General features: G+C 46.4%; 1 protein-coding gene across 2 annotated transcripts in view; it reads left to right on the plus strand.

Annotated features, from left to right (window-relative positions):
• The window catches only part of CSNK1G1 (casein kinase 1 gamma 1), a 99,453-nt gene that overhangs the window by 48,191 nt on the left and 36,594 nt on the right, over window positions 1–14,668 (plus strand). For both annotated transcript variants that reach the window (XM_058811026.1, XM_058811027.1), the window contains 2 exons: window positions 193–233; window positions 4,388–4,457. In XM_058811026.1, the coding sequence (XP_058667009.1) occupies window positions 193–233; window positions 4,388–4,457 (111 nt within the window). The remainder of the gene's footprint in view (window positions 1–192; window positions 234–4,387; window positions 4,458–14,668) is intronic.

The raw sequence follows: 14,668 nt of genomic DNA on the forward strand, positions 1-14,668 counted from the left end.
TGCCCTGCTAAACTGCTGCAAACTGTTCATTATTTTGATTATTTTCAGGCAAATGCTTTGTTAAAGGCAGGAACTTCATGGGGAATTGGGAAACCAGCCCTTTGGCATCAGTGTCATTATTTCTCATTGTGCCTCGAGCTGCAAGTGTTGAATGTGGAACTAAAAGATTTTTTTTTTCTTCTTCCTTTGCAGGTAAAAATCTCTACACCAATGAATATGTAGCTATCAAACTGGTAAGTAGTAGCTTTAGGTGTCTTTCAATGACTTCATCTGAAAAATTCAGACCAAAAGCAAGTTTTTCAGTTTGGGTTCAGTGCTGCTCCCACCCTCAGCTGGGAATGATTTGTCAAAACTAAAATAAGTTCTTAAAAGCAGGAAAAAACCTCATCCTTCTACTTTTGGAAGTTTTTTGGTACCTAAAGGATCTGTAGCTGTGTTAGAGCAGTGAGAGCCTTGTTCCTCTGCCTGGATCCCAGTGAAGGGCACTGGTGGTGGGGTTTGCTGTGGCTCAGACCTTTCCATTCAGGACTCCAGAATGTTTGTTTAGGAGCATGGCACTGTGCAGCCTGGTGGTCCATGTTTTTGGAGTCCAGAGGCAGGAAAGAGGGTGTTCCTTTGGTTAAAATTCCCTGGGAGAACAGAGTACAATTTGGTCTGGTGTGGTACTGAGAGCCTGCAGATGCAACAGGCAAAACAAGATCCAGTTTGGTGAAGATCGGTCTTCCTTGGATTGCAGAGATACAGTTTCATCATCTGTGGAATCTGGGGGATGAGGAACTCCCTAACTTGTAGCTCTTCAGCATTTATGAACTCACAGCCCAGTAGTTTGTGTTTAGGCATTAACTTTTCCTATCTGTAAGCTCAGGCTTTCATTAGTCCCTTGGGGTTTCAGATTCCTGATGGGCTGAGTTCTCATGTGAACACTCTGTAAACATAACCCAAGCCCTAAAATCTGAAGTTAAAGTTGTGGTGCTGTATTGACACTGCAGCAAACCCCCCAGTTTGCCCAGTTGATGGGATCTGGCAAAATAAAAGGAACCACTCTGGTGACAGAAAATCAGGATGGATTTGGTGTATTAATTGTGATCACATTTGAGTGCCTCAGATTCCATACCTCTGGCATTCCTCTTATGATGTGTAGTAGATGAAAAATAATTACAGCTTTGCAGGAGAGACTTGTTTTCACACCTGTTGGCAAATGCCAGAAGATGTTGCCCAAAATAAATAAATAAATGTCTGCAGAGGAGTTCAGGAACAGAGTATCCCACACAGGTTTGGTATCCTGGAAGGGACCTTAAAGTTCTTCTCATCCCACCCCCTGCCATGGTGGAACACCAAGGATACCTCCCACTGTCCCAGGCTGCTCCAAGCCCATCCAACCTGGCTTTGGACACTTCCAGGGATGCAGGGGCCGCCACAGCTGCTCTGGGCACCCTGTGCCAGGGCCTGCCCACCCTCACAGCCAGGAATTCCTTCCCAATATCCCATCCATCCCTGCCCTCTGGCAGTGGGAGCCATTCCCTGTGTGCTGTCCCTCCATCCCTTGTCCCCAGTCCCTCTCCAGCTCTCCTGGAGCCCCTTCAGGCCCTGCCAGGGGCTCTGAGGTTTCCCTGGAGCCTTCTCTGGTCCAGGTGAGCACCCCCAGCTCTCCCAGCCTGGCTCCAGAGGAGATGCCCTTGATGTGGATGCACATCAGAAAGGAGAATTGTTGCTTTTAGGCCTTAGAAAATGTGCTGTGTACACAGACAAGGTGTTTTATTGAGGCAATAATGCTTCTAGTTTGTTCCACAGATAATCCCACAAAGCTGTTGCATTGGAAACCGTAAGTTAAAACACAGCTGTACCAGTCCAAAGGGTGCTTTTTTCTCTCAGAAAAGTGGCTGCAGTGACACCTCTCAGTAACCTGAAGCTTTTCCATATGGCAGGACTCAATGGCATTGCCTCATGGCTGCCTCAGCCTGTTTTCTGGTCACATTCTTCATTTTTCCTACTATTTTTCCCCCCAAATAACTGAGTGTTAAAGCAGTTCCTCTGCACCACTCTCCAGTTTCATTTGCCCTGTTGTGATCCAGGCTTAAAGATCTCAGGTTCTTCTTGTGTGAGGGGCTGGAATTGCCATCTGATGGCCATCCAGGTGTCCAAATCCATGCTCTGTTTTGGAGAAGTTTAAGGAGGGAGCAGTAGGAGAGATGGGGGTTTCTTGATCTCCTAATCTTAGACAAAATTCCACAGGAATAAGAATGACTCAGCCTCCTCAGCAGCAAATACACTTTTCTTACATGTGGACTTAACTGCTATTTTCTTTATCCTTCAAATAATTTGGGGATTAGTGGTGGAGTAGCTGTAAGATGTACTTATAGGCAGCATTTTCTTTTATTTCCATTGTTGGACTGAGTCAAAGCTCTGCTCCAAGTCCTTCAAGCTGTGAGATCCTCTCCCAGCAATGCAGCCCTGCTGTCTCAGCTATTCCTGCCTCCTATTAGAGCTGGGAAATGAGGGAATTGTGTGATAGACACCAAGAGCCCATCAGAAAGTGCTGTGAAATTCCATGCTAATGCCTCATGGTTTCTTTTTGGGACTGAGGCTCCGCTTTGGAAAACTGCTGGCAGTGGAGGTTGGTCCTTGTGTTGATGGGTGTGGCGTCACCATGTAGCTTCTGGTTCTGCTCTTCAGCTGCCTTACTTGGTCAGGGCCATCTGGTTTATTCTTCTGAGGGTTTTCCAAGCTGCTCTGCTGTGCCCACGTGAGGAATTTCTTCCCTGGCAGCAGCCAGCCTGGTGCCCCCCAGCTGCAGTCAGAGCACAAGCACCAGCCCATCCCCTCGCAGCAATGATGGCACCCCTGGTTCCAGCTGTGGATTTTCTCTGTTAGGCAGCAGCAATTTGCTTATTTTTGCTACAAACACAAAATCTGCCATCATCCCTAAGCCCTTGGCCTACAGGACAACCATCTGTGCTGGTATGATCTTCTCAGAAGCTGCCATGACTCTGGCAAGTGTCCAGAGCTCTGGCTGCAGCAGCTCCTGATTTTGTCATGAGCAGCATCACGTCCTGCTGCATCAATCCTTCCCCTTTGCATGTTTGGATAAATAAACTACTCCCTGACCATGCTGAGCTCCTGTTGCCCTGAATCCCTGTGCTCTGCAGGTGTCTGTAGACCCTCCCTCAAGCCACCAACAGTTATCTTTATTTTTATATAACAAATTTGTTTGTGTTTGCCTTTGGTGCAGGTTCAGTTTTTCCTCCAGAATATTTTTTCACATTGTTTGCTGAGTATTTGGTCATATTTGTCTTCTGGAGCTATAAAACATCAGGAATTTGATGACTTTAGAGGCCTTTTCCTACCTCAATGATTCTATGATTAAGCTGAGATGTAACCAGGAGCATTCATTCCCCTTGCTGGGAAATGGATGGGATGACTTGAGCTGATGGGGAACAGCTTGGCTGCAAGTCAAACTGCCTGAATTCCTGCACAGAATTCCTTCTCCACACTTAGAAAGAAGGCTTGGCTGTGGAGTTCACAGCCAGTGTGGACATCAGTCTGTCAGTGCAGACTAGAGGTCAGCAAAAATTGAGGCAGTATGAACTCCTATCTCCAGGGCTGTTGGTAAACCCCATCCATGCCCATCCCAAGTGCACAGTTTTATTGCAAATGTAATTACTCCAGTCTCTTAATCCTCTCCATATTAACTTTATATTTTTAGAACCTCTGTAATCTTGCACGTTAATGCCTTGATGGATTGTAGGCATTAAGTCTTGTATGTAAAACACAGATGAGTAACAGTTAATGAATGGGATGGTTTGGGTGCATTGCAGACTTACCCTCGTAATTTTTTTGTATTTTGTGGATAAAAATAGAATATTTTTGAGTGTTTCAAGATGTTTGACTGACAGCTGCCACAAGGAGGGGGAGACTTCTTCCTTTTTCCCAACTGGCTGCACTGTGGTGCTTGCTGTGAGTGACTGTGGTCTGATCTAAAACACTTGTATGACTCAACATTTTTCAGAAATAAAGGCTGCAGACCAGCAAAAGCACTGTGGGCAGTCACAGAGCCCACAGAGTGAACTGGGGCTTGAGCTTCTGCACCCTTGACTTCCCTCTGCCAATGTCCAGGGTTGTTCTTCAAGGACCAGCAGCTCTATGGAATGATCCTTGAATTTCATCACTGCAATGAATGAGCTTTGTATTTAAATGAGGATGTTATTTCTCCTCCAGAGAGCAAATCTTACTGCTTTTTGTTCCTTTCTTATTTAAATGGCATTTAATGGTGAAGTCAGTTGCTAGAATTTCAATTTGAGGTGTATTAATACTGCACAAATCTTCAAGTATAGGACAGAACTTCTTTTAGTCAAACTCATTTTAACCAGTTTATTTATTTTTGTCCTAGGAACCAATTAAATCCCGGGCACCACAGCTTCATTTAGAGTACAGATTTTATAAACAACTTGGAAGTGCAGGTGAGTAAACCTACCTTAAGCTTATCAAAAGTTTTATAAAATTTCTTTAATAAAGGGATTTCTTTATTAAATCAAACACCACCATAGTATTTGTTGTGTAACTCTGACTTGAACTTAGGGATCTGGGCCAATTCCTTTTAGCCTCACACAGGTTTTGGAAGCAATTTGGTGAGAATGGGATCATAATGATGATGTTGGGTAATTGTGTGGGCCTAAAACCTTGAGTTTGTGAGGATTTGCTGATATGGAAATACTCCTGCAAGTGTGTTTGTAAAACATAGGAATTGTCAATGGATGGAAAGTTATTTGTGTATAGAACAACGCCCCTTAAGTAGGTGATCTAAAGTCTAAACCTAGGAAACTGTTTTCATTTTTACTTGTTAAATCATAAGAGTGTCCACAAGCCCTATGGCTCCTGTGTGGAATCATGGTCTACAGCAAACAGGAGAAAAACAGAGCAGGATCAGCCAAAGGTGGAATTTTTTGTACTTTTTTTCTGGCAGTCTCTGATTTCCCTGATACAGAGCTTGAGCTGTGTATAACAGTGTTTGGATTTTTCTTCCCTGAATTTATGGTTGTTTTTTAAGCCTGCAGAGCCTTTTAGCATGTGCTGTTTCCCATGCCAAGGATTTCCACAGCCTCATGCAGGGTGTTCCACTGTTCAAGGAAATCTCTGTGAAGCAACAACCTTCTCTTCTCCTTCTTGCCCTGATCCTGTATTGACTTTGGGTTTTGACAAGTTTCTTACATTACTGTAGTGTTTTTATACTTCTGATTTTATTTTCCCTGTTTTCCTTGAATGGACGCAGCTTCCACTTGCAGAGGGTGTCTGATGGACATCCAGAAATCCTTTGGTGATAATATATGATCAAAACACTTAGTTGAAATTCTGCTGGAGTTCTGTTGGTGCTTGTGATGTCTGGGATACCCCAGCCCACATGTCTTGTGACACATGAGTGAATCCCAGCCTGCTTCTTCTACACCACTTGGCTTCCTTCCACTCTTTAAAGATGTTATTACAGAATTATAAAATTATCAAAGTTGAAGGAGTGGCTTTATTTTGGTCAGATTAAGTATTTGTAGGTTTTCTTCTATTCCTAAAGAATTTAAGCTTTCCATCCTGTAATATTTACCCACTCAGAACATTCATGGAATGGTTTGGGTTGGAAAGGACTTAAAGCCCATCTCATTTCACCTCTGCCATGGTCAGGGACAAATCCCACTATCCCAGGGTGCTCCAAGCCCTGTCCAACATGGCCTTGGATCCTCCCAGGGACCCAGGGGCAGCCACAGCTGCTCTGGGCACCCTGTGCCAGGGCCTGCCCACCCTCACAGGGAGGAATTCCCTCCTAATCATGCAGCATTTGTGCAGGGGCTGCTGAGAAGCCTCCGAAGACCCTGACTGTGTTTCTGTCTCTGTGGTCCCACGGGTGTCACACACCCAGCTCTGGATGCCTTTAGAAGCTCTTGTGCTGCAGTTCTGCTAAAACAATTGGAAATTGGCCAAGACTTGAGTGGAGGATATGAACTTCAATTCTGGTCTCACCATGAAACGTGGAATCCCAGCAAAACAAATTTTGGTGGAGTCAAGCTGCCAGGAGCAGGGAGGCTTGGCTTGGGAAGAGTGTCTGGCTGGAAAAACAGATAAATAAATGCCAACATTGGGGTGATAGAGGAGTTTGTTCTCAGTGATGTTGTGGTAATGGTCCTTGCTCTGGAGCCGCTCAAACAGCCAAGCTTGAGCTTCCAGTAGGGATGTCTGGTTCCTTGGAATTGTCCTACAGCAGCCAAGCCAAGACTAGGAGTGTCCGAACGCATGGTGTGCATGACTCAGAGACAGCAACAGTAGCACTGCATGTGACATTCTGCTCAATAAATCAGCCAGTTAATGCTGCCAAGTGACGTGTCTGGCTGCAGCTCCCACTGTTAGCTGGAGGAGGGAGAGCAGAGGGAGCCTGGTTGTGACACCACGGGAGCCACCTCGTCCCCTCGTCCTCGCTCCACAGCCAGATGGTCCCAGTGAGCTCTTGAGCTCTGAGATGTCAGAGTTGTCATCACATGCAGCTTTGGGAGAAAAATGGGGGATTTTTTCCTAATAAGAAGAGTTTTAATGGTGATTTCCTTCTTGGATGCTCAGAATAAACATTTTAAAATGTGTTACTCTTGGGTAGTAGTCAGAGGAAAACTTGGGCTGGAAAGGACCGACCTACTTGGCCAGTGCCTGAAGGATGTATGTGGTATCAATAACCTGCTGCACTTGACATCATCAAAAACTACTGAAAAGTCCTTTTTTTTTTTCCCTATTTCTAAGCTGTTCAGTCAAGTTTTGCATTTCCCTTGGTTCAGCTGGACAGAGTAGCAAACAGCCCAGTAATTCAGAAGCTAAATCCTGAGATGAGCTTCCATGTGAGATGTTTCCAGATAAAGAGAGGATGTGATAACTGCCTGTTCCTTAGCAGTGGCTCTCCCTGTGCCACGTGCTCCATCAGCTTCCATGTTCCAAGACTTTCTGACAGGGCACTGAAGTTGCATCTGTTCCCTCCCAGTCAGCTTGGATTAGCAAAGGAGCAGACTGGATTTCATGTGTCTCAGACATCTTAAGATGCTTCACACTAGATTAAGTGATGGAGCAGGGAGAAGGTTGTCAAAGGGATCTAAACTGCAGGAATGTGGCTCCTCTTGGTGCTTTTCAGAATGCTCAATACTGGTGGATGGATCCAGGGGGTTCAGAGAAAGTCCTGAGTGAGGAGTAACCAACTCACAGATGTCTCTGTGCTGCTTTGGATATTTGATGCTGTCTCTGATGTTTTAGTGCCTCCTTGTTTTAAGGGAGGCAGTAAAATTCCTGCCTTGTAATTCCCTTCCTCTAAGTGGAGGAATGTTTGCACATAGAAATGGATTTTTGTGATTCTTCCTTGAACATTTCTCCCTGCAGAAGTCAAGCAAAGCCCTGCTGCACAGTGACCATCTGCTAGCTTCTTCCTTCTCACTGTGGAATTAAATATCTAACAACCTAAAATAGTGTCTGAGCACTTTGCTTTCATGTGAGCAGCAAAACAAAGCAGCAAACTTGGGCATGGAGTCAGAGACCTGATGGTCAGTCCATAGGGTGTCTCAGGAAAGCACATCTTTCCTTTAGGAAATGTAATTCATTTAGGTTTTGGGTAGTCTGGGATATGATCCATTTGCTCACCAAGGTAATTGAAATAGTTTTAATCAGCTCTGTGCTAACTAGTTGCATTGCTCTCATCATTCCTCTAGTGCCAGTGTTGTACTGAACTGTTTAATGATTGTTTTTTGTCCTAAAAGTCACATTGCTCCAGCATCCTGACTGGAGTCAGGATCATCCAAGTCTCCAACATGTTTCTGGTACTGGATAAATCATTTGAGCATGTCACTTGTCCCCTGTACTTTGGAGTTTGGAAATAAACTGAGTTATTTGTCCATGGTCTAACACACCCAGGTCCTTCCTGGAATAATTCAACTTCTTGGGCAGTTAGCAAAGGACAAGGCTTTGGCTTTGCTTGAACTGCACCCTGCACACCCAGCAGCATCCCAGGACCCTCCTGCTTGGTTTGGGATGAGGAAAAGCCACTGCTTTTCCCATGGCTTGCAGGAGTCCCGCAGCAAGGGGTCCTGCTGGTGGCACACCAGGGTCTCAGTGAGTGTGTCCTGTGGATAACAGAAATGGTCTTTTTGTTTTGAGGCTGATTCCAGATTAGAAGAATCTAATCTTCTTTTCAGGAGCTGCTGGAACAAGCCCAGAGGAGAGCACAGAAATGTTTCAGGGGCTGGAGCCAGGCTGGCAGAGCTGGGGGTGCTCAGCTGGACCAGAGAAGGCTCCAGGAGAGCTCAGAGCCCCTGGCAGGGCCTGAAGGGGCTCCAGGAGAGCTGGAGAGGGACTGGGGACAAGGGATGGAGGGACAGCACACAGGGAATGGCTCCCACTGCCAGAGGGCAGGGATGGATGGGATATTGGGGAAGGAATTCTTTTCTGTGAGTGTGGTGAGGCCCTGGCACAGGTTCCCCATCCCTGGAAGTGTCCAAGGCCAGGTTGGATGGGGCTTGGAGCAATCTGGGATAGTGGAAGGTGCCCCTGCCCATGAGGGGGTAAAATTAGATGAACTTTAAGGTCCTTCCCAACCCAAACTATTCTGGGCTTTGTTACCACGTTTCAAAGCACCTCTGGCATCTCTCCCTGAAGCATCACCTTGGGAAGGTAAAATGGCAGTAAAAACTTCCAGGTTTCTTCTGGCTGCATGGAGCTGATGCTCAAGCTTCCACATAGTGACAGCTTCTGCCTGTGCACGTCGTGTGCACAAGTCATGCATTTTTGATTCAGTAGTAGTTTATTTTTATATCAGCTGGCAGATGAGTCACACCTTCTCCCAGCCCTCTCAGCCCCACCTTGGCACATGTGATTGATTCATTCACACACGTGCACTGTGCCGCTGCTCTGGAGCCACTGGTCATTCCCAGCATGGGGAGGTGACACTGGCAAGTGGCCGTGGGACGTCATGAGCCTCCAGAGTGGCGTGGTGAGGAGCAGCAGAGGAGTGTGATAGGCTGGAGAATCCCAGGAAACCGAGATCTCTGCAGTGCCCGGCCCACGCAGGGGATGAGTCACAGAGTAGGAGCAGAACGTTCTGAGTCAGGGAGGAGGGCTGTGTCAGTGCATATAGACTATTGACGGATTCTGTGGTTTTGTTTTAATTCCTGCTCTGTAAACAAGTTCACCTCTAATGAAGTATGGAGTCTGTGTGTTTACTTTGGGATCTCTCTGTGTTGCACAACTCGCCAGAGCAAAGCAGTCTGTTTACTTGTCAGGAGGTAGGACTGAGGGAAATGAAGGTGTTATAAATAACCAGTCCTTTGCATAGTCTAGTCAATATTTGCATATATATTCCTCAGTGTGGCTGAGCTGTCTGCTATCCATGCTGCCTGTGGAGCTCTCCTGTTGGGATTGCTCCTGTTGAGCACCTTTTTCTGTGTTACTCTCGCTTTACCCACATGTGATGGTGTTCATGGGGGTTTTAGGATGAGGGAAGAGACAAGGATCTGAATCCATGTTTCAGAAGGCTTGATTTATTATTTTATAATATATATTACATTAAAACTATACTAAAAAGAATAGAAGAAAGGATTTCCTCAGAAGGCTGGCTAAGAATAGCAAAAGAAAGAATGATAACAAAGGTTTGTGGCTCGGACTCTGTCTGAGCCAGCTGACTGTGATTGGCCATTAATTAGAAACAACCCCACGAGACCAATCACAGATGTCCCTGTTGCATTCCACAGCAGCAGATAATAATTGTTTACATTTAGTTCCTGAGGCCTCACAGCTTCTCAGGAGAAAAACTCCCAAGGAGAGGATTTTTCATAAAAGATGTCTGTGACACCCACACACACTTTGTATGTATCGGTGTGCTTTATGAAGAAATTCTTTCCATGCCAGTTGCACAATGCTGTCATTCACGTGGCAATTAGGGGTCATTTTGGTGAAGCTCGTTATGGGACGGATGTAAACAAGTCTCCGTGGTGGAGCTGCCAACACCACAATTTTATGGGGAGGTCGTTGAGCGCAACTCTCTGCCCCAAGGGAGCAGAAGTAACTCCCGGCCATGGGAGGGAGGGTTAGTGCAAGTGGTCCCCACCCTCGGTTAATTAAGAAGTGTGAACATGCCCATTAACAGTGGCTACAGTCACTGTAATCTTCAGAATTCCCACTGGTATTTGCCACCTGGATGGAAACATAGCTGTGGGCAGGAGCTGAGCCAGGTCACCCCTCAGCAGGAGCTGGTTTGGGGGGACTGATCATAAAATCATGGGAGTGGTTTGGGTTGGAAGGGACCTTCCAGCTCATCTCGTGGCCGTATGGGAGCCAGACCATATGGCTTCCACTAGACCAGCTTGCTCAGAACTCTGTCCAACCTGGCCTTGAACATTCCCAAGGGTTCCCCTTTGCATCCCAAAGTGAGTTTGAACTTGTGTGGGGCAACACATGGCTGTCACCTGAGGTATTTTATGTCCTACTTGTTGCATGGGTTTGTTCCTACCTGTCACACTGCAACACTCTGGATGAGCACTGCAGCCTCCTCCTTTGAAATACTGGAAATGTTTTATATTGCCAGTGTTCAGTGACTGTAAGTATTCAATAAGTGACTCATCTGTGCAAGGGGATACAAAACTGACGTCTCTTCACAAGGAATCGGCTTTGGGACACATCTCATGTCACTCATTCCCTACCTCAGATGCCTGCAGTAGACCTGAAGGTTTTAAGATGTTGGGTTAATTTTCTACCAGTGAGGAAAAATGTCTCCATTCTCAAATCCTGCCCAGAAGTGAGCCCTTGACCTGAGGTGGGACATATTCAGCAATGGAGATACAATTTCATTCTGCTGAAGATGTTTTCAGGCAAAAATTAGAGACCCTAATGCTGAGCTGCATATTAAGGAATGGTGATCAGCAGCTTCATTGCAAAGTCAGAGTAGTCCAAGGAGCTTGAACCTGAGGGATCCTGGACTTCCAAGCTTTTGAATTGCAGAATGAAATGTAGAGGATTACTGTAAAGTGCTCAGTTAGACCCTGCTGCTTTCAGGGCTGGCTTGCTGTTGATCTCCAGAGAATTATGTTTCACTATTTAAAAATACATGGCTTTTCTTTCATGTGGCCATTCCCTTGTTAGGAAGGGCTTCCTGAATGTGCACATTTCAGCATCTCAGCATCAGAAGTTTTGACTTCCTTGGGCTAAATTTAGATTTTGTCAATTGGAAGTTATCAGATGCTTTTAGAGCAAGGCCATTAATATTTGAATATGAGATTAGGGCAGTTTCCTTTTCATGTTCCGAAAAGTCCTCGTGCATCTCCTCTCTTCCGGTATTTGTGGCAGTGATCACAAATCAAACACCAGCAGCTCCAGGCAGCAGCTCCAAATCAAACACCAGCCACTGAAGGGGAGCAGCAGGACGCTGGGAAGCTGGAAAATGCCTTTCCTGGAGACACTTTTCCATAAACCTGGAGCAGCTGGTCCCATCCAGGTCATCCCAGATGTCCCACTGGGTTCTCCTCGTGGTCAGCAATGCCCACTGAGAGCAGGCTGTGGGTTGTGGGATGTGCTGCTGCCCTGAGGATCCAGCAGGACTCGGGGAGAGGGACAGACATTTCATCATCTGTGCTGCTTCTGGTACCTTCTAGCAGACCCTGAGCTGAAATAAGCCTTGCTGGCTGTGCTTGGGAACTGGAGTTCCTCAGCCATCAGAGTGGGGAGGTGGAGACCACAGAACCACAGACTGCTTTGGTTGGGAGGGACCTTAATGCTCATCCCACTACATCCTTGCCATGGGCAGGGACACCTCCCACTATCCCAGCTGCTCCAAGCCCTGTCCAGCCTGGATTTGAGAACTTCCAGGGATGGAGAGTCCACATGACACGTGATGTTTGAAGATAAACTTTGGAATTTATATTTACATTGAATCAAAAACCCAGTTTGGCAATGGGGGCCAGGATAATTAATAAGCATCAGGAGCTGGTTTGCTTTTCTGCTTGTTCCCCTTTCTATGAACATTCCCCTTCTATGAACATTCTTCAAGCCATGGGGATGCTGCACTTAGGAACTAATTGAGGTTTAAAGTGATAAAATTAGCTTTGAGAGGGGCTGCTGTGTCAGGTGTTGAGCACTGCCTTGACCCAAAGCTCTTTCCCCTTTGGATTTAGTGGGATCCTTTCCAGTGCAGCAGAGGCATGCTACACATACTGGAGGTTTCTAAGGTAAAACACTGAGCTGTGCCAGGAAAGTCCTGTTATGGAGGGCTGCCCACCTCCCAGACAGGCTCTCCAATGGGTGTGGAATTTGTGTTTTGGAGCTGTGCCCTGCCTGCTATTGAAAAACCTCCTCTCATTGCTGAAAGATAAGGCACAGGCTCTGCCTGAGTGTGATGGGTCAGGCTGGAGTTCTGAAGTTTTGTAAAAATTTTTCTGTCTGAAAGTTCCTACCCGCTCTCACTTGACTCTCTTAAGGTGAAACAGAGATGGGATCTGGAGGCAGGATCTGATTTGGTGCCTCTGAACTTATGTTGGCAGCAGGTTCTCCTGCCATTAGAGGGAGTGGGAGGTTTTCCCTCAGGCTGGAAGGACTGTGTTGGTAACACTTCCCTACTCATGTGAAAAATCCCTTTTTCCCTCCAATCCTACAGTAGTGATGGGACTGATGGGAGCCAATCTCTTGCTTTGTTGTGGAGAGTTTACATGATTTCATTCTTATCCATCAGTTTTTACTTTTGGTGCTGCTGCAGGGGCAGACCTGCAGAAATCCATCCTCCCAGTGGGAACAGTGGGAGTTCTGGGGGCCTGGGTTGCAGGAAGATCCCAGCACAGCTCTGGGGTGACACATAGGGCTGTGCTGCCAGAAATGGCCCCAGATTGTCCCAGCACAGTCTGGTGGGAACCTGGCCTTCAGCTGCCTGAGCAAGGCCGAGCATCCTCTTCCTCCTGAGCACCCAAAGGTACATATCCAATACCACATCTGCTTTATCCAGCTGGGTCTGACCCCTCATCTGCCATCTCAGGTAAAAATGCTGCTGGATCCAGGACAAATCCTGCCTGTTATGTGCCAGTTTGGCCTTAGGTGGCTGTGCTGTGCTGGTGGCACTGCCTGTGGCCCCTGCTCAGGGCTGTGGCTGCAGCTCAGGCTGGCAGAGCCTCCTGCATTGTCATCGTGGAAATGTCACCCTGTGTGCAGCTGGGGAGGGAGCAGGGAAAGTTCTGCCCCCAGCCAAGAGTCTCCAATGGAGATGAGCTGAGGAACAGCAGGAGCCACCTGGGACTTGCTGAGATCAAACCAAAATGGTTCTCTGGGCACCAGAGGGGCAATTCAGCACAAGCAATTTGTTTTTGCTGCTTTTGTGGCATTTTTCATCTGCCCAGAAGTAGCTTCTTCCCTGGCACTGCTTCTGGAGTTAAATTTGAGTGCTGCTGAGCAACCAAGAACTCTTGTTGTTGATTTTTCTCGAGGTCATACCTGTAATGTCATTAGCACACATCACTTCGTGTGCATAACGTGTTGCTGAGGGACAGTTCTGACCTCTGCTCCCTGTCACCAGGAACACCACCTGAGGGAAGAGTTGGAGCTGTATTAGGGAGGTTTAGGTTGGATTTTGGGGAAAGGTTCCTCCCCCAGAGGGGCTCCCAGGGAATGGTCACAGCCCCAGGGCTGCCACAGCTCAGGAGTGTTTGGAAAATGCTCTCAGGCACAGGGTGGGATTGTTGGGGTGTCTGTGCAGGGACAGGACTTGGACTTGTTGGTCCTTGTAAGTGCCTTCCAGTGCAGGATATTCCATGATTCTATGAATTTATTCTCAAAAGAAAAGAAATTACCTAAGAATCCCATGATTTCATCTCAACTCCCTCTCATCAGGTAGGGCCCAGCAAAGGAAAACTGATCAGGAGCAACTTCCAGTTGCTCCTTGGATTTTTATTTTTTGTGGGGGGAAGGAGGGAATTTCTTTCTTTCTTGGTTTTTTTCTTTCTTTTTGGTTGGGTTCTTGTGGGTGTTCTTAAAAGCAGAGCCCACTTAGCCACCCAGATGTGCTCACACAGGTATGTGACCTGCAGAGGAGCAGAGTCACAGAATTGTTTAGGTTGGAAAAGAATCCTTCTCAAACCATCAAAGAAAAGAATCCATCTCAACCACCCCCCAGCACTGACAAGGCCACCATGACCCCCTGTTCCCAAGTGCCACGTCTACGTGGCTCTTAAATCCCTGCAGGAATGTTATTGACTGGCTCCACCGCTGCCCTGGGCAGTTCCAGTGGTTTTCTTTCATCCTTGTCCCTGTATTGCAGGTGTGTGGGAAAAGGTAATTAACTAGAACTTTTGTGGATGGTTTGAAATAACTCTTCTAAAGTTATTTACTGGTTTTATCCTTCTTTTAAGGTGTTGTTCTATGTGCCAGCTGCCATCATCACTGGAGCAAGACGTTGAGTTGGATACAAAATCCAACAGTAACGTGGAGATTTGAATGCAGTCATTTCCCCCAAACCCTAGAAATGTGAATTCAGTCTTTTGAAACTTGAGAAAAAAAATCAATTTATTGTGCTGTTCTTTATTCTTCTGTGTTTGTCAAGAACAGAAACAATTTCACTTGACTAATTTAGTTGTTAGAGCTAAGAAACTGCCTGTGAATGGGTGTTTCTGGGTAAACTTCCCAGATTTTGAAA

Source organism: Ammospiza caudacuta, chromosome 10, assembly GCF_027887145.1.
Source record: "Ammospiza caudacuta isolate bAmmCau1 chromosome 10, bAmmCau1.pri, whole genome shotgun sequence".
Classification (NCBI taxonomy): Eukaryota; Metazoa; Chordata; class Aves; order Passeriformes; family Passerellidae; genus Ammospiza; species Ammospiza caudacuta.